Source organism: Artemia sp. Qi Xiang Cuo, chromosome 5 (genome assembly GCF_049724085.1).
Source record: "Artemia sp. Qi Xiang Cuo chromosome 5, ASM4972408v1, whole genome shotgun sequence".
Taxonomy (NCBI): Eukaryota; Metazoa; Arthropoda; class Branchiopoda; order Anostraca; family Artemiidae; genus Artemia; species Artemia sp. Qi Xiang Cuo.
Window position 1 is genome coordinate 80,419,624 of NC_142798.1, and position 27,230 is coordinate 80,446,853.

General features: G+C 34.8%; 1 protein-coding gene across 1 annotated transcript in view; it reads left to right on the plus strand.

Moving 5' to 3' along the window:
* The first annotated feature begins 10,975 nt into the window (after positions 1-10,975).
* Positions 10,976-27,230, plus strand: part of LOC148952599 (acylphosphatase-1-like) — a 45,355-nt gene continuing 29,100 nt past the window's right edge. Inside the window, exons 1-2 of the mRNA XM_089089975.1 lie at positions 10,976-11,060; positions 26,142-26,158. Of these exons, the coding sequence (XP_088946101.1) occupies positions 11,009-11,060; positions 26,142-26,158 (69 nt within the window). The 5' untranslated portion in view covers positions 10,976-11,008. The remainder of the gene's footprint in view (positions 11,061-26,141; positions 26,159-27,230) is intronic.

Sequence of the window (27,230 nt, forward strand, 5' to 3'; positions counted from 1 at the left end):
GGGGACAAAGAGAGGTACAGAAATCCTCACCGCTGTAGGATGGGATATATATTGGTAATACGGCAGCTCTATGTAAGATGTTATTAGCCAAAATATTTTGGGGTGGGGCAGTAAATTCTACTAGCTTTATGGTCGTTTTTTACCGACTAGTTTTGTTTAGTCGGTAACACGCATAATGTGAGATTATGTCATATAATCTTCATACCTTATAACATAGAATATGCTTTATGTACTGTTAATCATAAAAAGCATTTGTACAACTAATTGGTCACCTAGAGAGGGTGGTTTATACAGTGCTGGATAGCTGTTGGCCCTTTACGTATTGTGTAGGAAAAGCTTTGATTTTTTTAAAAACTTGTAAGTTTAACAAATTTTGCTGTTTGTTAGTTTTCACAGAACCTAAGTTTAAGATAATGTCTAGTCTCTATAAGTCTGATTTCCGGAAGATTAAGACCTTCTCTCAGAAATAACTTTAACGCTCAGGAAAAGCTTTCACATCTATCACCTATCTTACACAATAGACTTTGTCCGATAGCATGATGACACCAGATTAACCAGAAGAGAGGAATCATTTTGGATTTCATCACCCATGCCATTTCTTACGATGATTCTGAAGAGATTACAAAGCTAAACAACATAGGATGAGTTTCAGTTCTTCAGTGATTTTCCTTCATAATATGAAATCGCCCTTGAAAATAGTCGTTCAGTTTTCCACACTTCTCAGCCATTTGGATCTTCGTCTGATTACGGTGACACAATTCACTTGTACCCACGCATCTTCTAACTTTTAGGCCCAGAAAAAAAGACTTAAATTTTTCAGCACCACAAAGAGCTGATAACCATATGAACGTGAAATTGTTTCAGGGGGTTCAGGTAGAGAAAAATTCTTAGAAACACAAAAGAATTTAAATAAGAAAAAAATTTCATAAACCTGGAGCTTAAAGATCATTGCTCAGCGCCTATTTACAATTGGTTATTCTACGAACTTGACCTTTATATTCTTTGTACTTAATTTGTTCTTTTACAGTTGAAATCAATAATCAAACTGGCCCTTCATATTAGGCTAACCTCTTTCTCATGCAGTTCCTACTAAATGCACTGCTACCAACAAATAATGGCTAGCAAATTCTAAAGTGTTTGCAAAATCACCCGGTGTGTCTTGTAAGCTTAACATCTCTAATCGCTGAATTTTGTCTAGATAACGGTGAATACTTTGTCATTATTATCATATATTTTCAATAATACCGTCACATAATTTATCAAACTCGTTCTGTTCACTATCTAATTAAAAGAAAAAAACTTTCCGAAAAAGACATTTTTCAAAGAAAAGTAAAGATCATTTAAATTTAAGATTAGCATATACAAATACCTGTTAAAATTCAAACTCAAAAGGACCGGAAATTACTATTAAAGAATAAATTAAACCCAAAACGAACAGAAATTAAATAAACAATCATAGCAAAAAAACATACAACAAGTAATAATATAAATGAAATGATAAATATTGGAGCGAGTAATGCTTAAATTGAATGTGTAAAACAAACTTAAAACGAAAAAAAAATATTTTGCTATTGAGATATAAATGAAACCCTAAACGAACAGAAATTAAATAAACAATCAATGCAAGCAAACAAACAATAGATACTAATATAAATGAATAAATAAATCTTTAAACGATTGAAACTTAAATTAATATGCAACTCAATTTTGAAACGAACAAAAATCACTACAAACAAGAGTTTGGGTATCGCCTCCTTCTCTTACTGTAAAATTCCAATACTTACTGCGTCATTGGTACTTTACTGAAAACGAATTGTATTACAAATATTTTCTTTTGTACTTAATATTGAAAACAAACATTAAAATTACAGTAAAATTTTGAACTGATGAGCTTTCAGCAATTAATATCATTATACATAAATAATCAGTTTAATTTCTTACTTCTTTCTAAAATTGTTCAAGACGAACATAGTTTCACTACAAACAAGAGTTTGGGTACTGCCTCCTTCCTTAACTGTAAATAAAAACCAAAAGCCTACTGCGTCATTGGAGCTTCCCCGAAAACTAATTACATTACAAATATTTACTTTTCCAGTTCTTACAGAATTGAAAATGAAAATAAAACTACAGTGAAATAAAATCTTGAACTGATGGATCTTTCAACAATTTACATCATTATATATCAAATATTCGATTTGATTTTGTTTATACTTTCCAAGACTGTTGAAGACACATATAGTTTTTAGTAAAGCGCCAATGACGCAAAAGACTTTTGCAGTGAGAGAAGGAGGCGATACCTAAACTCTTGTTTGTTGTGATGTTTGTTCGTTTCAGGCTTGACTTGCATATCAATTTAAGTTTCACTCGCTTTAACATTTATTTATTCATTTTTACTAGTATCTATTTTATGTTTGTTTTCATTGATTTTTAATTTAATTTCTGTTCGTTTTGGGTTTTACTAATACTTCAATGGCAAAATATTATTTTTCGTTTTAAGCTTGATTTGCATATTCATTTTGAGTGTTACTGGCTTTAATATTTATTTATTAATTTATATTATTACTTGTTGAATGCTTTTTGCAATGATTGTTTATTTGATTTCTGTTCGTTTTGGGTTTTATTAATTCTTTAATAGTAATTTCTGGTCCTTTTGAGTTTGAATTTTAACAGGTATTTGTAGCTGCTGATCTTAATTTTAAAATGGCCTTCAGTTTTCTTTGAAAAATTTCTTTTTCGGAAAGTTATTTCCTTTAAATTAATTGTTGTTCGTTTTTTATTGCAAAAATTTCCAAGTTTTTAAAAATTCCTTATTTCAAAATCAAACTTTTTTTTTCAACATCAAATGCTAATCAAAGTATCAAAACTAGTATCAAAGTAACAATATCAAAGTAAAAAATTGGTTTGTGTCAACCTCGGAGTTTTTGTTATCTTATGTTAGAACTATTTTTAACAAAATGGCTATCTCAAAATTTTTATCGGATGGGTTTGGGAAAAAAGGGCGTAGGAGGGGGGCTAATTGCCCTTCGATCTCTTTCGCCTCTTTAAAAGTGAACTAGAACTTTCCATTTTCAATCAAATGAGCTCTGTTGGAAGTTTATACGAGCATCGCTTCTATAAGAACCATATATTCCCCAGGGCATAACAGGGTATAACTGGGTGGTGTCAAATCCGGAGTTTTGATATCAGATAATTGAACTATTTTTAACAAAATGGTCACCTCAAAATTTTTATCGGATGGGTTTGGAGAAAAAAGACGTTGAGGGAGGAGGGGCTAGTTGCCCTCTGATCTTTTTTAACTCTGAGAAAGCGAACTAGATCTTTTCATTTCCGATTAAATGAGCCCTCTATAAAGTTTATAGGAGCATCCCTTTCATAAGAACCATATACGCCCCCAGGACATAACTTACAACGCTTTCTCCCCAGGCCCTGAGGGGTTGTGTCGACACCGGAGTTTTGTTTTCTGACCTTTGAACTGTTTAAAAAAAATGGTTAACTCAAAATTTGTGTCGAATGGGTTCGGGGAAAAAAGACATGGAGGGGGAGGGGCTAGTTGCCCTCCGATCTCTTTCGACTCTTAAAAACTTAATTAGAACTTTCAATTTTCAATCAAATGAGCCCTTATTGAAGTTTATACGAGTATCACTCCCATAACAACTATATTTGCCCCCGGGCATTACTTACAGTGGCTTCCCCCCAGGCCCTGAAGGAATGTGTCGATCCCAGAGTTTTGTTTTCTGATTTGTGAACCTTTTTAAAAAAAAATGGCTCTCTCAAAGTTCTTATCGGATGGGTTTGAGGAAAATAAGGCGTGGAGGAGGGGGGGGGGGGGTAATTGCCCTCCAACCTCGTTTGACTCTTAAAAAGTTTGACTCTTAAAACTAGAACTTTCAATTTCAAATAAATGAGCCCTCACCAAAGCTTGAACGAGCATCCCTTCCATAAGAACCATATATGCCCCGCGAGCATTTCTTACAACGCCTGCCCTCGGGTCCTGGGGTTGCGTTGACACAGGAGTTTTTCTTATCTGATCTTTGAACTATTTTTAAGACTATTGCCATCTAAAAACCTGTATTGATTGAGTTCGGGAAGAAAAGGGCGTGGGGGCTAGTTGCTATCTGATAGCTTTTGAATCTGAAAAAGCGAAATAAAACATTAAATTTATAATAAAAGGAGCCCTTTCTGAAGTTCATACGAACATCCCTTTCATAAGAACCAAATACGCTCCCATGACAACATTTACAACGCCTACCTCCTGTGCCCTGGGGGGTTGTGTCGACAATGAAGTTTTTGTTGTCTCAGTTTTGAATTATTTAAAAAAAAAATGGCTATCTCAAAATTTGTAGTGGATGGGTTTTGGGGGGAAAGGGCGGGGGGGAGGGCTAGTTGCCCCCGATCTCCTGACTCTTAAAAAGTGAACTAGACCTTTCAATTTCCAATCAAAAGACCCCTCTTTGAAGTTTATACGAGCATGCCTTTCATAAGAACCATATATGCTCCCAGGTTATAACTTAGAACGCCTGACCCCTGGCCCTGGGGTTCTATCAACACTTTTTTTTTATCCAACATTTGAACTATTTTTAATAAAATAGCTATCTCAACGTTTTCCTCGGATTGGTTTGGGGGAAAAAAGTGGGGGGGGGGCTAGTTACCCTCGGAACTTTTTTTATTCTTTTTTTGGTTCTTTTATAAGAACGATATATACTTCCAGGGCATAGCTTACAACGCCTGCCCCCAGCCCCTGGGGGTTTGTGTCGACACCTGAGTTTTTATTATCTGACTTATCAAATATTTTAAACAAAGTGACTATCTCAAAATTTTTATCGGATGCCTTTGAGGAAAAATAGACATGAAGGGGGAGGGGCTAGTTGCCCTCCGATCTCTCTTGAATCTTGAAAACTAAACTAGAACTTTCAATTTCCAGTCATATGAGCCCTCTCTGAAGTTTATACGAGCATCCGTTCCGTAACAGCTATATATATGCCCCCGGGCATAACTTGCAACGCCTTCCCCCAGGCCCGAAGGATTGTGTCGATTCCGGAGTTTTTGTTATATAGTCTTTGAACAATTTAAAAAAAACATTGCTATCTCAAAGTTTTTGTGGGATGGGTTTAAGGCAAATAGGGCGTGGAGGGGGAGCGGAGGAGTTGCCCACCAATCTCTTTTGACTCTTAAAAAGTGAACTAGAACTTTCAAATGAAATGAGCCCTTTCTAAAATTTATACAAGCATCCCTTCCATGACAACCATATATGCCTCTAAAGCATTAGCTACAACGCCTACTCCCGGGCCCTGGGGGGCTGTGTTGACACAGGATTTTTTCTTATCTGACCTTTGAACTATTTTTAACAAAATGGCTATCTCAAATTTTTTATAGGATGGGTTTGGGGAAAAAGGGCGTGTTTTTGTTATGTGATCTTCGAACTATTTTGAAAAAAAAGCCAAAATTCGAAATTTAGCGTAAAGAGCGAGGTATTGACTAGGGGCGAACTCCCTAATATACGTATTAAAAATATATGAATATAGAAGTTCGTTACGTAAGTTAATTCGTAAGTTACGTATATTTATTACTAATAAAAACGTTCCTAAATAAAATTAAAAAACTTTCTAGAAAGCCATTTAACCAAAAAATGTAAAATTAATATGCAAATTTCGTTTTGATTATTCATGTACGGTGAGCCAAAACCAAAACCAGCATTAATTCAAAAACATTCAAAAATTAAATAAATAAAAAAGAAGGTTTTTTTAACTGAAAGTAAAGAGCGACGTTACAACTTAAAACGAACAGAAATTATTCCGTATATGAAAGCGGCTGTCCCATCCTCAACGCCTCGCTCTTTACGCTAACGTTTTACTTTCTCACAGTACTATCTTTTTAAACAATAAAAAACTTTAGCGTAAAGAGCGAAGCGTTGAGGAGGGGACAGCCCCTTTCATATACGGAATAATTTCTGTTCGTTTTAAGTTTTAATGTTGCTCCTTACTTTCAGTTCAAAAAACTTGTTTTTTTTATTTAATTACAGTTAAGGACGGAGGCATTACCCATACTCTTCTTTGAATTGATTTTTGTTCCTTTTCAAACTTGATTCGCATGTTTAATTATACCCTTATTCGTTTTAAAATTTATTTATTCATTTGTGTTAGTACATGTTGTATGTTTGTTTGCTGGGATGGTTTAATTAGTTTCTGTTCGTTTTGGGCTTCATTTATGCTACACAAGTAAAATATTCTTGCTCCTTTTAAGCTTGATTTGTATACTCATTTTTAGATGTACTCGTATTAGTATTTATTTATTCATTTATATTAGTACAACAAAAGAATAAAAACAAAAGCGATGCAAACCCAAAGGATGGGATCAACATGTACATAGTAAAAAAAGATAAGAAATCTAGAAACAATGTTTATTTGTAAAAGAAAACCAAAAAAATTAACCCACTCCCCCTCCAGCACAAAGAAAGCAAACCAAATGTATTTAAGCTACTCCCACCCCATCCAGGTAATAAGAGTCCAGCCTAATTCAGGTTAGATTTTAAATACTTTTAGTTTTGTTGACGAGCAATTCTGATTTTCCCCTTCTCTTCTTCACTTGATGGTTGCAATTCCTTTTTTCTTTTTGTTGGTCGTTTCTGTTCTGTCTGGTTTTTATCAGCATTTAGCATGCCTCATTTGACGCATCTAAAGATATTAGCGATTTTTTCTTATCTTTCCTTGTCCTTTTTCGGTGGTCGGCGTTTCCCCCCCCGGAAAATATACCCCGCGGAAAATAACCCCCAAAGTAAAATGTTCCCCCAGAAAAAAAAACATGGAAAATACCCCCCCCCTGGAAAATATCAACCCCTTGTAGCTGGTTGGTCTCCAATCCCTTTTGACTTAAAAAAAGGACCAAAACGCTCAAATTGTGATCTAAAGAGCACGGTCCAAAGTTTTCCAGATTTTCTAGCATGATCTTATAAGAAATAAGAAATTAAAATTTAGAAAAAATAAGTTTTTTCAACTGAAAGTACAGAAAAACATTGAAAAAGACAAAAAATTAGTCCATATATGAGTGGAGCTGCACCCTCCTAAATCACTTGCTCTTTAAACTAAAGTCCCCATTGCTTTGACAAAGCTTTTATTCTAACTAAGCAGCCCTAATGTTTGTGAAGTCTTTCTTAGAGAATTGAGAAAAAAGTCAAAATTTAGCGCAAAGAAAGATGGGCTTAGGAGAGGGAAGCCCTCTAATATGTTTGAATTTTTACCAGAAGAAAGATCAAGGACGCGTGTTTGCTTTTTTCCAGGGGTGATTGCATCGACCCAGTGGTCCTAGATTTTCATGAGAGGGCTCATTCGAACGGAAATTAAAAGTTCTAGTTCCCTTTTTAAGTGACCGACAAATTGGAGGAGAAATAGACCCCTCCCCCCCCCTCATTTTATCCCAAATTCACCGGATCAAAATTTTTAGATAGACAGTTTGTTCAGCATAGTTGAAATATCTAATAGCTGTATATTCGAGGACGACTTAATCCCCCACCGTCCCCGGGGGAAGGGCTGCAAGTTTTGAACTTTACCCATTGTTTAAATATAGTATTGGTTATTGGTAAGTATACAGACATTTTCATGTTTTTTTCTGGTGGGGGGGGGGTCGGGGATTGAGTTACTTGGGAGGATCTTTCCATGGAGGAATCTTTCATGGTGGAAGAGAATTTCCATGAAGGGGACGCTGGATTTCCCAGCATTATTTAAAAAACAATCATAAATTAAATAAAAAAAACAATTTTTTCAACTGAAAGTAATGAGTAACACTAAAACTTAAAACGAACAGAATTTACTATGTTTATGAGGTGGTTCGTCCCCTCGTCAATTCCTCGCTCATTGCGCTAAAATATTTTTAGTAATTACAAAAGCTATTTATTCTAATTAAACATCCTTTGCGATTCAGGGGTCATTCTTAAAGAATTAGAACAAGATTAGAACTTTAGCGTAAAGAGCGACGTATTGACGAGGGGGCAACCCCCTCATATTACGTATATGAGGAAGTTCAGTCCCTCATCAATGCCGTGCTCTTTACGCTAAAGTTCAAATTTTGTTAAATAATGGCCGACATAAGCATTGATTTGTTTGTCTTATTTTCCGGCCAATCTTAGCATGTAATTTTACCTTAAGAAGCTTCATAGCTATGATTTTTATGTGATAATAAACCAAAGATATTGTATGTCTTCGGCTTGTGGTTTTTATTAAATAAAAAAAATGAAGTTTTTCCAACTGAAAGTAAGGAATAACATTAAAACTTAAAACGAACATAAATTATTACGTATATCTTTTAAAGATCTTTTCTTTAAATCATCGCATTCAGTCATTTGAAGATTGCTCCACTTGTTACTTTCATTTTCGTAAAAATAGTTTTGACTGCTTTGGCTGTTTTGTTACTATGCATTACAATATTATTTTCGCTAACATCGCTAATTTAAGCTACGTGGGAGAATCTTTCCATGGACAAATTTCTCGTGGGGGATGAAAATCCATGTAAGGGTCAGCTGGATTTCCCCACTTATTTAAAACGACTAGCAATTGAATGAAAAACAAGTTTTTTTCAACTGAAAGTAAGAAGCAATTGAATGAAAAACAAGTTTTTTTTCAACTGAAAGTAAGAAGCAATATTAAAACTTAAAAAACAGAAAATATTAGAGATGGGTTGCCTCTCCTCAATAGCTCGCTCTTGCGCTAAAATTTCTTTTTTAACTTTTAAAAGAGGTTATTATTCTAATTAAAGAGTCTTTGTGATTCAGGAGTCATCAGATAATAAAGTAATGGCCATACGGCTCCATTTTAAAGAATAAATTAAAGATTAAAAAATAAATGAAATCCGAAACGAAAATAAATTAAATAAACAATCATAGCAAAAACACATACAACAAGTAATAATATAAATGGATAAATAGATCTTAAAGCGAGTAATACTTGAATTGAATATTCAAATCAAGCTTAAAACGAAAAAAAAATATTTTGCTATTGAATTGTAAATGAAACTAAAAACGAACAGAAATTAAATAAACAATCAATACTAGCAAACACACAATAGATATTAATTTAAAAGAATAAATAAATCTTAAAAATAGTGAAACTTAAGTTGAATATGCGAATCAAGCTTGAAAAGAACAAAAATCACTACAAACAAGGGTTTGGGTATCCCCTCCTTCTCTCACTGTAAAAGTCTACAACCTACTGCGTCATTTGGCGCTTTACTGAAAACTATGTGTCTTGGACAGTCTTGGAAAGTATAAACAAAATAAAATTGAATATTTGACATGCAATGATATTAATTGTTGAGATATCTATCAGTTCAAGACTTTACTTCACGGTAATTTTATTTTCATTTTCAATGCTGTAAGAACTGGAAAAGAAAATATTTGTAATATAATTCTTTTTCAATGGGACACCAATGACCCGGTAGGCTTTAGATTTTTACAATTAAGGAAGGGGGCAGTATCCAAACTCTTGTTTGTAGTGAAACTATATTCGTCTTGAACAATTTTAGAAGGAACTAACAAATTAAACTCAATATTTGATGTACAATGATATTAATTGACGAAAGCTCATCAGTTCAAAATTTTACTACAATTTTAATGTTTATTTTCAATATTAAGTACAAAAGAAAATATTTGTAATACAATTCGTTTTCAGTAAAGTACCAATGACGCAGTAAGTATTGGAATTTTACAGTAAGAGAAGGAGGCGATACCCAAACTCTTGTTTGTAGTGATTTTTGTTTGTTTCAAGCTTGATTTGCATATTCAATTTAAGTCCCACTCGTTTCAAGATTTATTTATTCATTTCAATTAATATCTATTGTATGTTTGTTTGCATTGATTGTTTATTTAATTTCTATTCGTTTTGAGTTTCATTTATAATTCAATAGCAAAATACTTTTTTTTTTCGTTTTAAGCTTGATTTGCATATTCAATTTAAGCATTACTCGCTTTAAGATATATTTATTACTTATATTATTACTTGTTGTATGTTTTTTTGCTATGATTGTTTATTTAATTCCTGTTCGTTTTGTGTTTTATTTATTCTTTAACAGTAATTTCTGGTCGTTTTGATCCGGAATTTTAACAGGTATTTGTATCTGCTGATCTTAAGTTCAAAATAGCCTTTACTTTTCGTTGAAAAACTTCTTTTTCGGAAAGTTTTTTTAAAATTAACTTTTAAACAACATTAACAAAAATCAAACTTAGGTTATTATTAGTTAAAAAAAGTAAAATTAATATGCAAATTTAGTTTTAATCGTTTATGTACAGTTTTAAATTTTAATATCGCTCCTTACTTTCAGTTGAAAACTTGTTTTTTCATTTAATTCAAAAAAGAAAAGCCTATTGCTTACACACAGCATTTGTCACTGGGAAGTATACTGACATTTTCCGAGAGGCAAATTTTCTCTGGGGAATTTTCAGTGGTGGGATTTGGGGGATGCCCCCTCTTAAACACTTCGCTCCTTATGCTAAAGTATGATTTTGTATCCCAATCTTTTATGAACAAAAAGTGAAACACAAGGTTCGTTCAATTAGAATAAGATAGCTTTTTGAACATTCTAAATAACGTTAGCGTGAAGAGTGAGGTATTATGGAAGGTGTACCCTCCCCATATCGTAATAATTTCTGTTCATTTAACGTTTAATGCTGATCCTTACTTTCAGTTGAAAAAAACCTGCTTTGTTTGTTTAATCACTCAAAGGCACAAACAATTCTCAGGGGAAACATTGAAATGCCGCTGATTTCACGCTTTGGATAAGTGAGTTAATAGAATATAGGCAGTTATGTTGCCTTTGCATCCAATTTGTCAACGTAGCATTAATCAGCAATATGAGCGTAGAATATGACGTAAATTATGTTAATAATGTACAAATATTTCTGATATAAAAATCTTTCTGTACAAATCTTTCGGCTATAACTGATAGACAGCTTCTTGGTTACTTAACGAAATAACTTCACTGCCATCTATAAATACGCAGCTGATAAATTACGAAAAAACAAAACATGGTTTCTGGATTTGCACAATCGAAATTTGAGGTTTTTGGTCAAGTTCAAGGTAGGCAACTGCAGATTCTTAGCAATGTCCTGACAGAACATAAAAACGAATTTCTTTTTTAGGACTAATGAGTTTTTTTTATTAGGAATGATGATGGTGTGACTTCTGATCTGAATTTTGGTAATAGCCTATTGTTTCAAGACAAATTTTGTAAACTAGCCTACAATAAAACCAAATCATTAAATTGCTGTGTTTGTATCAGAGAAAATTTAAGTAATAGTTAATTAAAATAAAGGGACTACTTGAAGACCTATAAAATTCTGAAGCCTAAGATAGGCCTACTTTAAAAAGAAGAAAACAATTCTGGGCCAGGGCTTTTTCTGAAGGAAATATCTCAGCATAAGCCTAGAATTGGGGCTGCTGAGAAGAAGAAGAGGAATGGTGTAGGGTAAACTGTGGCAGAATTGCAGTAAAAATGTGTGAACTACAATTAGGTTATTCTGTAGGCTATAGGCTATTATGAAGTAGCCTAGGCTAAGAATTGTGGTAGCCTAAGATTCTACTTTAGCCACTTTCAAATATCTTGGAGAGTGGTTAGGTTAGGAAAATGAAACTTTCAGGGATGGGTCTACAGGCTAAAGTATGTCCTGAAAAGGTATTTTGAAGTACCTGTAGTGTTTCTCAATTTAAGATTTATTTAGACCCAGGCACCTACAAAATAATAAAGCATAAGCACAAGCAAGGTAAGCAAGCATCAACACAAGCCCAGGCACAAGCACAAGATCATATTGCTTCATCCTCCTTCTTCCATAATTCTAAAGACTCATCATATTATTCCTTGGAACTATGAATCACTCATTGCAGATGGTGCTAGGCTTGTATCTTCTTTGTATTATTTCACTAACTGATCAGATGACATAATAAACTGTTATGGCTATTCTGTTCTTGGTTCTTTGATGGACTTCAACTATATACATGCAGTGGATACTGCTGAGGGTTGTAAGTTCTATTGAGCAGGGGGTCTTACAATCCAGCCAGACCTTGTAGTAGTATTACCTGCCCCAGCACTATCAGCATTTTCTTTGCAATGGTGATCAGTTATGTTATCTGGTCTGGTGCAAGGTTCAGAATTGATGCTGGTCCCAGTGGCATTCCACATGCTGGTCTCCCACATTGTCTCTGGCATATCATTGCTACTCTGGGGAGGCTGATCCAGGAGAGAAGACTCATGTATAGGTTTTCTGTTTCTTCTCAGTTCTTTGCCTTCTCTTTGCAAAAGGTGGTAGGATCTTGGGCTATCAGCCATTGCTATCACACAGGCAGTGTCCCAGACCCCATTGGGTTGCTTTTGATACAGGACAGTGTTGCCAGGTTTTACTGACTTCAAGGTTTTGGCATGTTGATCATAGCTTGTTTTTTGACGTGTCTGTGCTTCTGTGCAGCATTGTCTGAATTCTTCAGTTGGAACTTCCTTCTTTTGCAGGTGATCTGGAGCACATGGGACAATGGACTGCAACTGGCAGCTCAGTAACAGCTGAGATGGTGAGGTGAACCCATCTACTGGCATATTCCTATGTTCAAGTAGAGCAAGGTAAGGGTCATTGTTTTTTTCAGCAGACTTCACAAGAATTTGTTTACATGTCTGGACAGTTTTTTTGGCAAGTCCATTGGATTGTGGAAAGTTCAGGCTGGATATGACATGTTTGATGCCCCAGTCAGATGTGAATTTTTGAAACTCAGAGGAGGTGTACTGGCTTCCATTGTCTGTCATCAGTGAATAGGGGATACCATGCCTTGCAAAGTGTGATTTGAGCTTTGCAATGACTTCACCTGAGGTCATATCTTTGAGTCTGTTCATCTCAAAAAACCTACTATGATAATCAACCAAAACCTGGTAAGTTGTGCCCTTCCAGCTGAATAGATCTGATGCAACATACTGCCATGGCAACTGCGGTATCTTAGTTGGGATAAGGGTTTCTTTCTGATTGTTCTGACTAAACCTCTGACATGCAGAACGTGTTTGGATTATTCTTTTGATGTCTGCATTCAGACCTGGCCAATAGACAAGCATTATTGCTTGCTGCTTAGTTTTTTCAATCCCTAGGTGAGATGCATGCAGTTGTTTTAGTGTGTCAGACCTAAGTTTCTCAGGGATTACTATTCTCTTGCCCTTGAATATAATGCCATTTTGAAAGAAAAGCTCCTTCTGGACTGTCCAGTATGGCAAAAGATCCATACTGCAGAGCTTGAGGCTGCTTGGCCATTCTTTGCTTATGATGCAGGACAGTTTAGCCAGTTGAGGGTCTTCCTGCGTTTCCCATGAGATTTCCATGAGTTTTGTGTTGCTGACAGGTAGAAATCTAACAACTTGATGAATATAGATTTCCAGCTCCCTATGCGGGCTCTCATCAGTGTCAGCAAGATGTAATCTTGATAACGTATCTGCTATGGGTATCTCTTTTCCAGGTCGGTAAGTAAAGGTCAGATCATATGGTTGAATTTGTAGCATCATTCTCTGAATTCTCAGCAGTGCTTTCTGAAGAGGCTTTGACAGTATAGCCTCCAGCAGATGGTGATCCATAGTAATGCTTATTTTCCTGCCATATAGACAATGGTGAAAATATCTACAACCAAAAACAATAGCATACAACTCCTTCTCGAGTTGTGAGTACTTCTGTTCAGTTGTGTTCAATGACCTGGCTGCATAAGCAATGGCATTTCCTTCCGACAAGATGTATGCTCCAAGGCCATGTGAAGAAGCGTCAATGGTGAGATCTAGCATTTTGCAAGTTGGGTTGAAGAAACTCAGGTGTGATACCATTGACTTCTTAACTGCATTTAAGGCTTCTTTATGTTTCTCTTTCCAGATAAATTCCTTCTGCTTTAAAAGGTCTTGCAAGTCCTTGTTTTGGGAGGAAAGATTAGGGATGTATTTAGCCAAGAAGTTCAACATTCCTAGCAAAGTGGCCAATTCCTCTTTGTTGTTTGGTCTTGGCATGTCATTGATTGCATGCAGTTTTTGTGGATTGGGTTGCATCCAGCTTGAGTTCACAATATGTCCAAAGTAGTACACAGAAGGGGCACTTCTCTTGATTGAATTTTATCCCTTTGGCTCTTGCTCTTTCCAGTACTGCAGAGAGTCACCTATCATGCTCTTCTATAGTTGAGCTGTAAACCAGTAGGTCATCAACAATGACTGCAAACCCATCTAACCCTTCAAGGGCTTCTTCAATTTTCTTTTGGAACTCGTCTTGTGCTGAAATTATCCCAAAAGGCATGCATTTGAAGTGGTATCTACCATGAATAGTATTGAAGGTTGTCATACCAGACAATTTGTGATCCAAGACAAGCAACCAGTAGCCAGATCTAGCACCCAGCTTGCTGAAGTATTTTGTTCCATGTAATTTCGTGGTTATATCTTTGAGAGTAGGTATGGGGTAGAATGGGAACTTGATGGATTTGTTCAGCTCCACTGGATTGATGCAGATTCTTAAGCTCCCATCCTTTTTTTCAATGGCGACCATGGCATTTACCCATTTCCTGGGTGTGGTTACCTTCTCTATTATACCTTGTTCCTCCATTCTGTCTAGCTCTTGTTTCAGCTTATCTTTGAGAGATGCAGGCACTTTTCTTGGTGGATACACCTTTGGCATGCTGTCCTCCTTCAAATAAAAATTGCATTTTCCTTCTAATCTTCCAATACCTTTGAATAGGTCCTTGTATTTTTCAACAGTGTTGCTGACATTATTTATGGTTGGTTCATTTTCTATGTTCATCACCAACTTCACTAGGTTCATATCAATGCTGGATCTGAAGCCAAGGATTGGTAACAAGTTGGCTTTGACTACATAGAAAGGCAACTTTTCTGGCGCTGAAGAAAGGTAAGTACATTTGACTTGGCAATTTCCTCTCACTGGGATTCTGAAACCACAGTAGCTAGTCAGTTTCTGAGTTGATGGAATGATGTCTGGTTTGGGTTTAAGTAAGTCAAAGTACTTAGCAGGGAGAATGTTAGCTTGTGCGCCAGTATCTAGTTTAAAACGAACTGGAATCTGATTGTTGATACTAAGCATGACAAAAGCTTCATCCCTACTGTCAGTTGTCTCAATTGCATGCAGGAAGATTTCATCTTCTGTCTCCTTGCATCCTGAATTACTGATGTTATCATCTGTGACAGCATCAGTGGCTTTCGAGCTTTTGCAAACATGTGCAAAATGGTTAGGCTTTTTGCACTTGGCACAAGTCTTCCCTTTGGCTGGGCACAAATGGTATGGCGTGAACTCCCCACCAAAGAAATAGCAGACTTGGGATTTCCAAGGGCCTGAATATCTATGGTCCTGTTTGTTTCTTTCCATAGAATGGCATGTACTCCTATGCAGTAGGTCTACTTCCTTCTTTATGGTAGCCTCTTTTTCTTCAAACATTTTCAATTGCACCTGGATCATTTGTGTAGTTTGCATTTCTGTTCTGCTGTTTGCAATGTAAGAGAGTCTCCCTCTATCAGTAGCCATTCTCTTGTTTGGGTATCTTGTATTCCACAAACTATACAGTCTTGTACCATTTCATTGGGTTTGTCATACCCACATGGTCTAACTAGCTTTTTCAGTTCTGTAATGAAGTTTTCAATAGTCTCTAGGTTTGTTTGATCTCTCTTGTGGAACAAAAATATTGCAAAAAGGCTGGTTGTTTTTGATGCTGCACGTTCATGAAACTTGGTCAGATAGACCTCAATCTTGTCAGAGTCATCACCATGTACTGTGAATGTGTCAAAGATTTCTCATCCCTTGTCTCCTGTCCATATCAAAAGGTAGGCGCACATGACCTTCTCTGACTTCCCTGACAGTGGGCTGCTGAACATGAGCTTGGCATGCTTTTCAAACCTTTTCCATTCATCACTAAGACATCTGGCATCCCAGTTTATTGTTGGCTGATCTACATCCATGGTTGGTTTTGAGGAGTGCTTCTGCGTGGTCAGTCTGATTCCACTTCTGACACCATGTAGTGTTTCTCAATTTAAGATTTATTTAGACCCAGGCACCTACAAAATAATAAAGCATAAGCACAAGCAAGCATATGTCCCTGCTTAGAAATCAGAAGAAGGTTAACATAGAAGCTTGGCAATACTTTCTCAGAGTATGTCGTTTTGCTCTGGATTCATTACTGAAACTTGTGTTTTCCTAACCCAACACCTTTCCAAGATAGCAAAAAGTAGCTAAACTAGAATTTTACCATGTTTCCTTCTGAGGAAACCCTTACCTAGAATTTTCCTTAGTAAATCAGGATTAAGCTAAGACATAAGGCTCAAAACACTTTCCTTATGTCTTGTCTGAGCAGTAACCTAGATCTATTTTGTAAGGTTACACTTTTTTAGACAATATTGTAAAAGGTCATCAAAAGTTGGAGTTTTTTTGGAAGCAGGAATGAGTAAGGATATGTACTTCAAAATACCACCTCAGGAGATCATTAGGGCTCTGAATCCATTCCTGACAGCTCTGTTCACCTAACTCAACTATATTTCAAGATAGGCTACACAAAAGCCCCTAGGCCTAATATAGAATTTTACCATTTACTAGTCTTCAAATTTTTATGGGCTTCTTTCAAATGGTCCTCTGGCTGTACCTATTCCTAATGTATTCAGTTTTTTTTTTATATTCACTTCTTCTACTGCTACTAACAACTCACCACAGCCCCAAGCTGCCCAAGGCCAACACAGTTGTGCATGCCCCTCCTCTATCCCAATCAATTAAAGGCTTTTCTCTTTAGCCCCTCCCCAAAAATTTCCTTTAGATCCTTCTTTGCAAACTCTTCCTACCCTATTTAAGAATACCATGCTTTTTGTTTGGTTGTAGATAAATGGCCAAAAAGGATGATGTTTTGGCAATCTAGTTTAGCTTGCTCAATTAAAAGTGTAAATGAGCAAGTTAGGCTATCCACTTGATCAATCTCCTGATTACCCAACATTGTTAATTTACCTTCATTTATTCCTAGTCTGAGTGACTTAGTCTTCTTAACTTCAATTTTTCAGACCTATTCTAGCACCCTGAACTCTCAAAATCTTCAAAAATTCAATCATTTTGGTAAAATTTCCATGTAGAACACTCTGATCATCTGCATAATCTGAGTCTAGGAGAGTTTTACCTTTCCATTTGGTTCCATGCTCTCCCATAGCCTTTGCCATATTCCTTAGGATAAGGTCCATCAAAATCTTTGCTTCACAACTCCTCTCCTTTAAAGTTTATGGATCCCTTGGGGGTCAGTGATTTTAATTATTGAAGGAGTTTTGTTATTTGTTTATTTAAAGTCTATCTATTTATCTATCTTTGTAAATGATCTAGGCCTATCTATCTATCTAAATGATCCATGTGAACGAAGATATAACACAACCCTGCTTAACTTCTCATCCAACACCAAACCAACTACAAAGCTAATGTTGTAATTTCATTTTTAATTTGCCCAAACTAAATCTCTCATGTAACCATATACCAGTCAATGCTAAAAAAAAACTGCTGAATAAGGTCTAAATTATAAGTAACGTTGCAATTAATCTGGTTTAAATTTTGCATACTTGTCATGTAAATACATTCTAAGACCTCAATGGCTGTACATGACATATGAAACAGAAAAGAAATGATACAATATATGAAAAATAAAATCAAATAGGTGAGAAGAAACAAGGATTTTGTCAGCCAGTAGTAAAATATGAAGACAAGAAACAAATATTTTGACAAGGACCTCTGCCGAGTTGTCCTCAGTGCTCATAAAAAACAAAATCTAACCTTTTGAAGTGAACTCTACAAGAAGAGAAAAGATACTTAATAAAAAAAAACTAGCTAGAAATCAATGAAAGAATTCACCAATTGGATTAGATAAGCATTCCTTGCTTTGCAATAGATTTTGCCTGTCTGCAGCCTCAGTTTTTATTAGATATGCAGACAGGTTGTCTTAAATTAGACTGAGTGAAAATATTGATGAAGTCTTTTTATTATCAAGTCTTTTTAGTGTGTCTCTATTTATAGCAAAATTTATGGTTTTTTTTTTTTTTTTTTTTTTTTTTTTTTTTTTTTAATATCTCGGTTGCCTCTTTAAAATATATTGGTAGGCCACTTACAGTAGATATTAAAGTTGCCTCTTCAAAAAGGACTAAAATATCAGGATTTTCAAAGATATGGAGGGACAAAACAAAATCAAAGTTGTCATTTTTATTTTCAAATCTCAGAGACATATCTATTGAAATTTAGCATTGATGCAATTGTTCCCCCAGATGTTGATGGTTCCTACCAATATAAAATTTGTTGCATGAACACAGGACTCTGTAGACACCACTACCCAGTACTATGAACACAGGACTCTGTAGACACCACTATCCAGTACTAGTTGAACATTTTTTCAACTCGGGAAAGGACAAAACTGACCCTATACTGGGTAGTGGTGTTTACAGAGTCCCATGTTCATTTGGGAAAGTTTATGTTGGTAGGACCCATCAACTATTGGGAGAGCAATTGCTTGAACACAGAATTTCAATAAATAAGTCCCTGAGATTTGAAAATAAAAATGACCACTTTGATTCTGATTCAGCCCTCCTTATATTTGAAATTGCTGATTGTTTTTTTTTTTTGAAGAGACAACTTCAATATCTACTGTAAGTGGCCTACTACAATCTTTTAAAGAGGGAACTGAAATGAAACAATATATAAACTGGAACTTTGCCATAAATAGAGACACAGGAGATATTTCCTTAAGCCCAATTTATTATAACTTAATATTAAAAGAATCAGTATTTTTGCCCAGTCTATTTAAGACAACCTGTCCACATATCTAATGGAAATTGAGGTTGCAGAGAGGAAAATTCTGTTGCAAAGCAAAGAATACTTATCCAATCCAATTGGTGAATTGTCTTTCCTTTATTTCTGGTTGATTTTTTGATTCAGCATCTTTTCTCTTCTTGTAGAGTTCACTTTCAAAGGTTAGATTTTGTTTTTGGTTTTTCTTGTGAGCACTGAGGACAACTTGGCAGAGGTCCTTGTCAAAATATTTGCTTGTTTCTGTCTTCATATTCATATGGCTAATGGCTTTATATGGCGAATGGCTGAAAAAATTGTCATTTTCCTCCCCTATTTGATTTAATTTTTCATTGATTATACCCTTTATTTTCTTTGTTTCATACATTACATACTGAGACAAGGATAATTTGAACAAAAAATACCATCAAATTAATATCTTACAGTAAGAAACAGACTTTAGGCAGAAAAATAAAGGAAGTTCATTTGGGGGACTTTGGGTATTCCCCTCATGGAGAAAACTTTATGATATCATTCCTGCAGTTTTGGATGTTTCAATCAGTGGCTGCTTATAGACCCCGGCGCCGCGCCGGCGGATCGACCGAACGCCGCCGACGAGAGGCCCGGTTGAACGCCGCAGGCGCGCCGCTGCCGGCAGAGGCGGCGGCGTTTGGTCGACTTTAAATCAATTTTGCGGTAATTCTTTATTGCGTCAACCGCAAAGTCGGAGCTTTTCCTTCTCGTGTGGTTTAGTATTTCAATTTTCCTGATTAGAAATCAAGCAGGGCTTGCACTATCCCCGAATTTTCGGGTATTTCGCCAAAAATCTATGCGTCACCCCGAAAAAAAATTTGGTTCCCGGAATCCTCGAAAATCACGGAACCACCCCTAGCGATTTATCACCAGTGACTTTCCCTGCCAAATATTACTTTGCTTACCATAATTCTTCACTACTCTCTTATTCATTAATTTTCGTCTCTTTTGTTACTTTGAATAAAAACCAGACAGATGCAATATGCAATTGCAGATATTGCAGTATACACATTCTTCATATGTTGACAAAAACAAAACTATCGTCTTTATGAAATGAGTTTAAATCATTTAGAATTCAGTTTCCCAATCGCTATTTCTTACACCATTCGTAGTCAAGAATTTTAATTTCAAGTTTAACAGAATTATAGAACGTATTCACTACTATACAGCTTCAGCCTTCAGTTGGATTTTGAAATTGACAGCCGACAGATTGCTTTTACTGCTGAATTGTAAGTTTGCAGATTTTTTTTTTTTTGCTGTTTTAAGCTAATATTTTCTTAATTTTTAGTACTCAATTTTTGAACTCCTGATAGAAAATACAATCTTCTTTCTGAAACAATTTTACCCCCCCCCCCCCCCAAAAAAAACAACCATCTATTGAGACAAAATTTAGCTATAGACTAAGCTATTTAAAAGGACGGGGAATTAAAGATTGAACCGGAAGTTACCCCAAAAATATGATTCATAAATAAATTGTAAGTTTTTGCCTATAAGGGGGGGGGGGTAGGGGATTATCATTTTTAAATGATAATACCTCATTTTTTTATTGAAAGGAGGGATGCCAAAAAGATAATTAGTTTTTTCATTTAAAGTGGAGACAGAAGAAAATGATATTAAATTCCCTGGGAAACCATTGAAATATTTTGATAGACCCAGGGCCCCCCACTAGGACTTGTTCATTGTCTAAGGTATTTTGCGATTTCTCATAGGCTACTGGCCTAATTTGCCTTTTGTGTGTGCTCCCTCTTAATTAGATTTTTTGGATCCTATTGAATGCCACGACGAATCTATGAGTTTTCCAATAATTTGAGGTATAAGTGAATAATTTCGACATTTATGTTGTTGTCTTTGTACCTCTTTACTCATACCCCCAATTTTTTTTTTCAAGGAACACTAAGCTGTGTAACGTTATTTTGCGTGTTTGTTTGAACCATATAGTGACTTAGTTAAATATTAAGTAAATTATTTTTCTAACGAAGGCTGAAACGGTATCCTATCAAGGTGGGATCCAGAGGGGGGGGGGGGGGCGGGAGTTATTACATTTAAATGATAATATCTCGACATTTTTTTTATTGAAAGCAGGGATCCCAAAAGGTTATTTTTTTTTTAATTTAAAGCAGAGACAGCATCCTATCAAGGTGGTATCCAGAAAGGGGGGAGGGGTAGTGAGCTATTATATTTAAATGATAATACCTCGTTTTTTTTAAAGCAGGGGTCCCAATAAGTTAATTATTTTTTTTTATTTAAAGCAGAGACGGTATCCTATCAAGATGGTATCCGGATGGGGGAGGAGGGGCTTAGGGAGTTATTATATTTAAGTGATAGTACCTTGATTTTTTTTTCATTGAAAGCAGGGATGCCAAAAAGTTGAAAAGTTGACAAAAATTAACAAGATTTTCGTGAGTTATACTTGATACAGCACTTGCATGGTTTTACCGTCCAAAGGGAAAGGACCATATGCGCCCAACCCATTTTTTTTCTTATTGATGCGACGCGTTTACTTCGAAAACATTCATTCATAAGTACCAGGCAGATTCACCCTAAAACGAATTGGTGTGACGAAAGCGATATCCACATCCCCACCTAACTTTGCGTTCGAGTGACAATGGCACCCTTTTTCCAAGGCCCAAATAACATTAAAAGGCCAGGTCGTAATAAAAGCTTTCAAATTGATAGGTTCAAGGGGGGGTCTTAGACAGCCTTATGACCTCAGGGTACTAGATCTTGCAACGCTCTTAGGTGTCTACAGTGGTTTAAAAAGTTCGATCACCCCACAAAAGATTACCAAAAATATGCACACAAATGTAACATTTGGAATATTATAACAATTTTTTCAAAGCTTTGAAGAAAAGCAAAAAAGGCTAAATACCCCTAATTACGCTTGAAATCTATTTTAAAAAGAAACTCTTTGGAGATTTTCATGGAAATGACCATAGCAGAAGCTTTGAGCCTGGGTGGGGATCAAAGAGGAGTCTTGAGTATTTTGACCACAGGTGGCTTATTGTTGCGACTTTCTTAAATTCGGTAATTTTTGTGAGCATTTGGAAATCAAAGCTTAAACTCAATAACTGATGCTAAGTGTCTTACATTTTGCTGGGATTAAAAGTGACGAACTAGGATGAAAATCTCAACATCTTCCTGGAGCTACTTCAGTCTGCATATTATTTCATTTAATTACATTTAAAATGGATGAGCTTTTCATTTTTTACCTAAGAAAATAGGTAACACTTCATTTTTCTTCATACCGAATAAACCATTAAGTTTTTTTTTTCATTTTAATTGAAGTGTTCTCATGTGAAGTGTTGATGAAATTTGTGTTGATGAAAAGTAAAAAATACAAAATGACAATGTCCATTAAGCCTAATGGCTTCTGCGACCATCTCTTCACTAAAAAGCCACAGGTGGATTAAAAGTGACGAACTAGGATGAAAATCTCAACATCTTCCTGGAGCTACTTCAGTCTGCATATTATTTCATTTTATTACATTTAAAATGGATGAGCTTTTCATTTTTTACAATCATCATGTATTTTTCAATTTGATAAATTTACTCCTTTTAGATGCAGTTTATAATTAGACTGATATTAGGTATTTATCAGTTTATAATTTGGAATGAATCTCCAAAAGAAAAAATGAATAATATCCAAAAGACCAGCCAAAAGCAATAAAAAAGCAGCAGTTCAGCCTTAGCATACATGACATATTCTATAAAGAAGCCAAAAAAACTTTAAAATGAATTTTTTTTTAAAAATGTTATTAAAAACCAGTTTTTAATACAAGAAGGTTTTTAGGAATCCAAAAGAGCAAAAAAAAAAAAAAATCAATATCAAAGTCGCCCATCTCAACTGTTTTAAAGGAGAAAAAAAAGATATAGGCAAAAGATGTTATGAAAAGATTAAGCTTCTAAGTTCAAACTTATATTCAAAGTTTTTAACCAAATAACTGACAAATTTTGTGATATGGTATTTAAAGTTTTGTGTGCAGTTATGCTCGATGAAAAAAACCTACTAATTTTGATAATTATTTATGTTACGAATACATAGCTAATTGATACTTCAACTACTCGTATTATGCAAGGGTTCTGAAACGCCACAGTCATTTCGTTTCTACCAAATTTCTGCTTCTCTTGAAGAATAACGAAGAAGACTAGTTTCCAGCCAACGGCTTGTTAAGTTTTGAGCTCATGAATAGGCTCGAATCTGTTGTAAATTTAAGCTGTGATTTGAGAAAGACTGATGGAAACATTAATGTTTGCGGTGAACATTGATCGCGCCGGCGGCGCGCCACCGACATGTTACTTGCGGCGCGGCACGCTGTTTTTGGCCCCGCCGCCACCGGTCTTCCCTCATCCGTGCGGCGCCGGGGTCTAGCTGCTTATGTTGGTGTAATTAAATATTTTGTATAAAATGTTAGTTGTGTTGGTAATTTTGGATTTATTGGCTATCTTATGCATCACGTCTATAGTTCGCAAATCAGTGAATCAATGATAATTGATTGAACTAATTGTTGATGAAATAATTCATAGTAATAGGCTAATTAGCAATTCTGTTACAACTTCGCATACTTTGAAAAGTATAAAGGACCCTACATGCTGCTAAGATTACTGTTAGCACTTAACTTCATTGGTGATTACTGTCTTGCTATTGTTGCATTGTTTATTGGTTTGAGTAACATATTTCAGGCAAAAACAGCCTACAAGTTCTATTGAGATAAGGTCACTATTTGCACAAATCTATGATTCAATGACAATTGATTGAATTAATTGTCTATGAATTAATTCATACTAATAATTAGTAATTCTGTTACAACTATGCATACTTTGAAAAATATAAAGGACCCTACATGTTGCTAAGATTACTGTTGGCACTAAATTTCATTGGTGATTACTGTCTTGCTATTATTTTATTGTTTCTTGGTTTTGAGTAATATATCTCTGGCAAAAACAGCTTACAAGTTTTATTGACATAAGTTCACATCAATGACAATTTAGGTTCAACCAGATTGTATGTATGTCACATAAAGGAAAAAGTATAAATGTCTTCCTTGAAGCAAAACTACTTTGGAAAACACTGGCTGCCTTTACTTTTTAACTAATATAACTTGTTTGAAATTTAAAACACTTTCGAAAGTGCTTGGGAAGTTTCATTCACCTGGATAAACAACTCCCAAGTCAAACATTTAATCAGGCAGATAGTTTCTCCTTAAAAACTGTGTCCCTTGACTAAATGCATGGTACTCTGGAGACTAGGACATCTTTCCTGATTTACATGACCCCATTAGACCTTGTCTCCCCCGCTTAGCTTCCTTGGCAATTCCAACATGTTCACCTATCCATACCGTTACTGAGAGGTTCCGGAAAAGTTTTATCCCCGTTATTTTGGCATACCTAAATAATCCCTGAACTATGCTCTCTACCAAAATTAACTCATCCGTCCCTTATTTTAGTTGTTGTGTATGTTCACAATAATCATGCGTAATTTTTTTCTCTTTATCTTTGTCGCTTTTATTTTCCCTTTTTTGATACTTATTTATGTTAAATTTCTTTTTTGTTAAAATGTAAATATTTCTTTTGACAACTAATTTGGCTTGATTTTAAGTGTTTTTTATTTATGTATTTGACCTTGAACACGATTTTGGCAATGTTTTTCTTCTTGACTGTGATTTTCTTTTATCCCCCGCCCCTTTTTCTTCTATTTTTCTGTTTCTATTCTAGCCATTTGTTAAATTCTTATCGAACATTTTTATGCTTGATTAGTGTTTCTTTTCTTGTTGTATTATTTGTTTCTTTGTTTTGCTTTGTCTACATCTTTTTGACATGTGAAACGAATTCGGCTCTATTAGAGCTTGTGATAGCCTTTGGAAAATAAATATTATTTTATCTTACTATTGCTCAAAATTAGTAGTTTTTGTAGTTTAAAATCTTGATTAACTTTGGTTTAGAAAAACACCCTTATTTCTTTTTCACATTTTAAAATGCATATATTCAAATATAAAGTGGTAAAGAAGTTTATTCAAAGGATAATTTTCCCTGACTTTTTGTAGGCTATATGATTGGCTGATTACATATATTTTGAATTTGATTTGTATTGTTTATATTTGACCTATTATGCATAATCAGAACTGATTCCTGTCATAATTAGGCTAATAATAGATCTAGTGTCAAAAGGTTCATACCCCAAATTAGACTTAAAAAGATAGGTATTTCCTATTTGTACAGTAGTTCCAGAGCTGAAATAAGGTCTTTTATGGCAAGCTAATTGTTGATCAATAATTCAAAAATAAATTGTGTTTAATCAGTATCAGTAGATCAATATAACTTTTGTGAGAGAATACATTTTATTATTGTCAGAGATAAACAACAATATTTTCAAAATCAATTGGACACGTTTTAGCATTTTTAATTAAACTCATGTTTATTTCTATGTTTTTCAGTGTTTATCTACCTTTTCACTGTTTCGTTAAAGAGGGCATGGGCTGGACGAGATTCAATTTTAAGGGAGGAGAGGGGGTATGAATTGCTATTGATAATATTGATAATATTATTATTGATAATATTAATCTATGATGCTATTGATCATAATAAAAGCAATTTCAGCATATTGTTAATCAAATTTGTCACTAAGACTAGTTTGAAAAGCATTAATGATATAAACTTAGGAATTCTAGAGAATATAACTCTAGTCTTAAGTTATAGTTATGATTAGGTCTACATTAAAAAAAGAAGCTAAATTGCTTTTAAATTCAAAAATGTGCATATTTTAGCCAGAGACCCATAATACTCTTGTCCAACCAAGGAAGGGAGGGGGAGGGCGTATATAAAATTTATTTAAGTTTGCCAATTACCAATCATATTTTACTGTGATACTTTTTTTATTTTGTTTTAGAAAATCTTAGAAACGCACCCCAAAAAAAAGGGGGGGGGGATATCTTCCTGAAATTATATCAAATTGAGTATGTTCAATAACCCTTTATAGGAGGTTTCAGGCTCCTATACACATAAACAAAAATGTTGTATTTTCCACCTACTCCCCTATTTGTCAAAGTTATATAATCCTACAATAATCTGTCTCCATTGACTTTAAAAATGAATTCAAAGTTCAGTGTAGACTCAGACGCTGTTATTTCAGATCTTGGTAAGATCCTCAGGATATAATGGGAATTCTATATCAAACTTGTCAATTTTTAGGCAATCTTTCTTTATCTCTCTCTTGTATTCTCTGATACTTTTTTATCTGTACTTTTTCTACCCTTGTTTAAAAAAAATTTTTTTGTTATTGTATTGAAATGCGATTTTTATTCATTTCTTATTTTATAGCTATTATTTTTTTCAGGAGTGTTTTTTCGTAAGGTAAGCTCTGCTTTTAATTTAATTGCTTAATGTTTAGACTTATTCCTATTCCTTGATTAATACCTTTTTAACTGAATATCTGAATGATTTAACAATGTTTGTGTAAATATTTGTTTGTAATACCTTTGTCTTATAATTTTGTAAATGTTGAAGATCAAGATGATCCTTAGCTCGTAATTTAATTGACTTATATCACAAATTTGTTGAATTTAGGGTTTTTGATATACTTTTAAAGGTTCACCCTATCTCATTCATTACAAGTTTTTTTTAGTTTGTATGGCCAAACTATTCAGAACTGATTTGTTACTCTTGGGCAATCCATCCAAAGAGAGGAGACCAAATGCAAATTGATGGCAAAACTTGGAAAAAATAGTATTTGCATAACTTGTATAGCTTTGATAAGAGATCCAAATAAACTCCAGAAAATTAAAAGACAACACCTACTTTCCCGGAAAAACTAGAGAAAACATTCAGTTTCTTGCGTTTTTTTGCCAGAGACCAAGACATTTAGTTTTAATTAAACTTCTAAGAAAGCGTAAATTTAGTTTTTTTGATTGAATGGAGCAGATATATATTTAAGTTCAGGAAAGGGCAGCTCCTGGAAACATTCTATTATACCTGCTTGGAAAACATTAAAAATCAGCTCAAAATAAGTCTCATTGAACACTTTGACAGCTGTGGAAGTTTCCTGTTGTGCTAACTGATTGAAATATGTGCACACACAGGATGCAAATTAATTATGCTGTATGCGCATTGATTAGACAGCGTTTTGCTAATAATTGGTAAGAGATTATAGGTTTCCTTTGTTTTAAACTGGCCTCCTATCACCCTTTCGAACTGTTGACATATCTAAGATTCCTTATCAGTTTTTACCTTGCTTTGGAAGCTCCCTGTAATGATGGGAAAATTTGCTAATGGGCCCTTTGTCTTTGAGACTGTCAGCTGATGTTGAAACTCGCAAAATAAAATTTATGGTATCAAACGTCCTTAAAAATGTATTTTTTGCAAGTTTGTGTCTAATAACAAATGACTGAAAAGATGCATTTTTAGTATGGTAATGCTCTTCTAAATA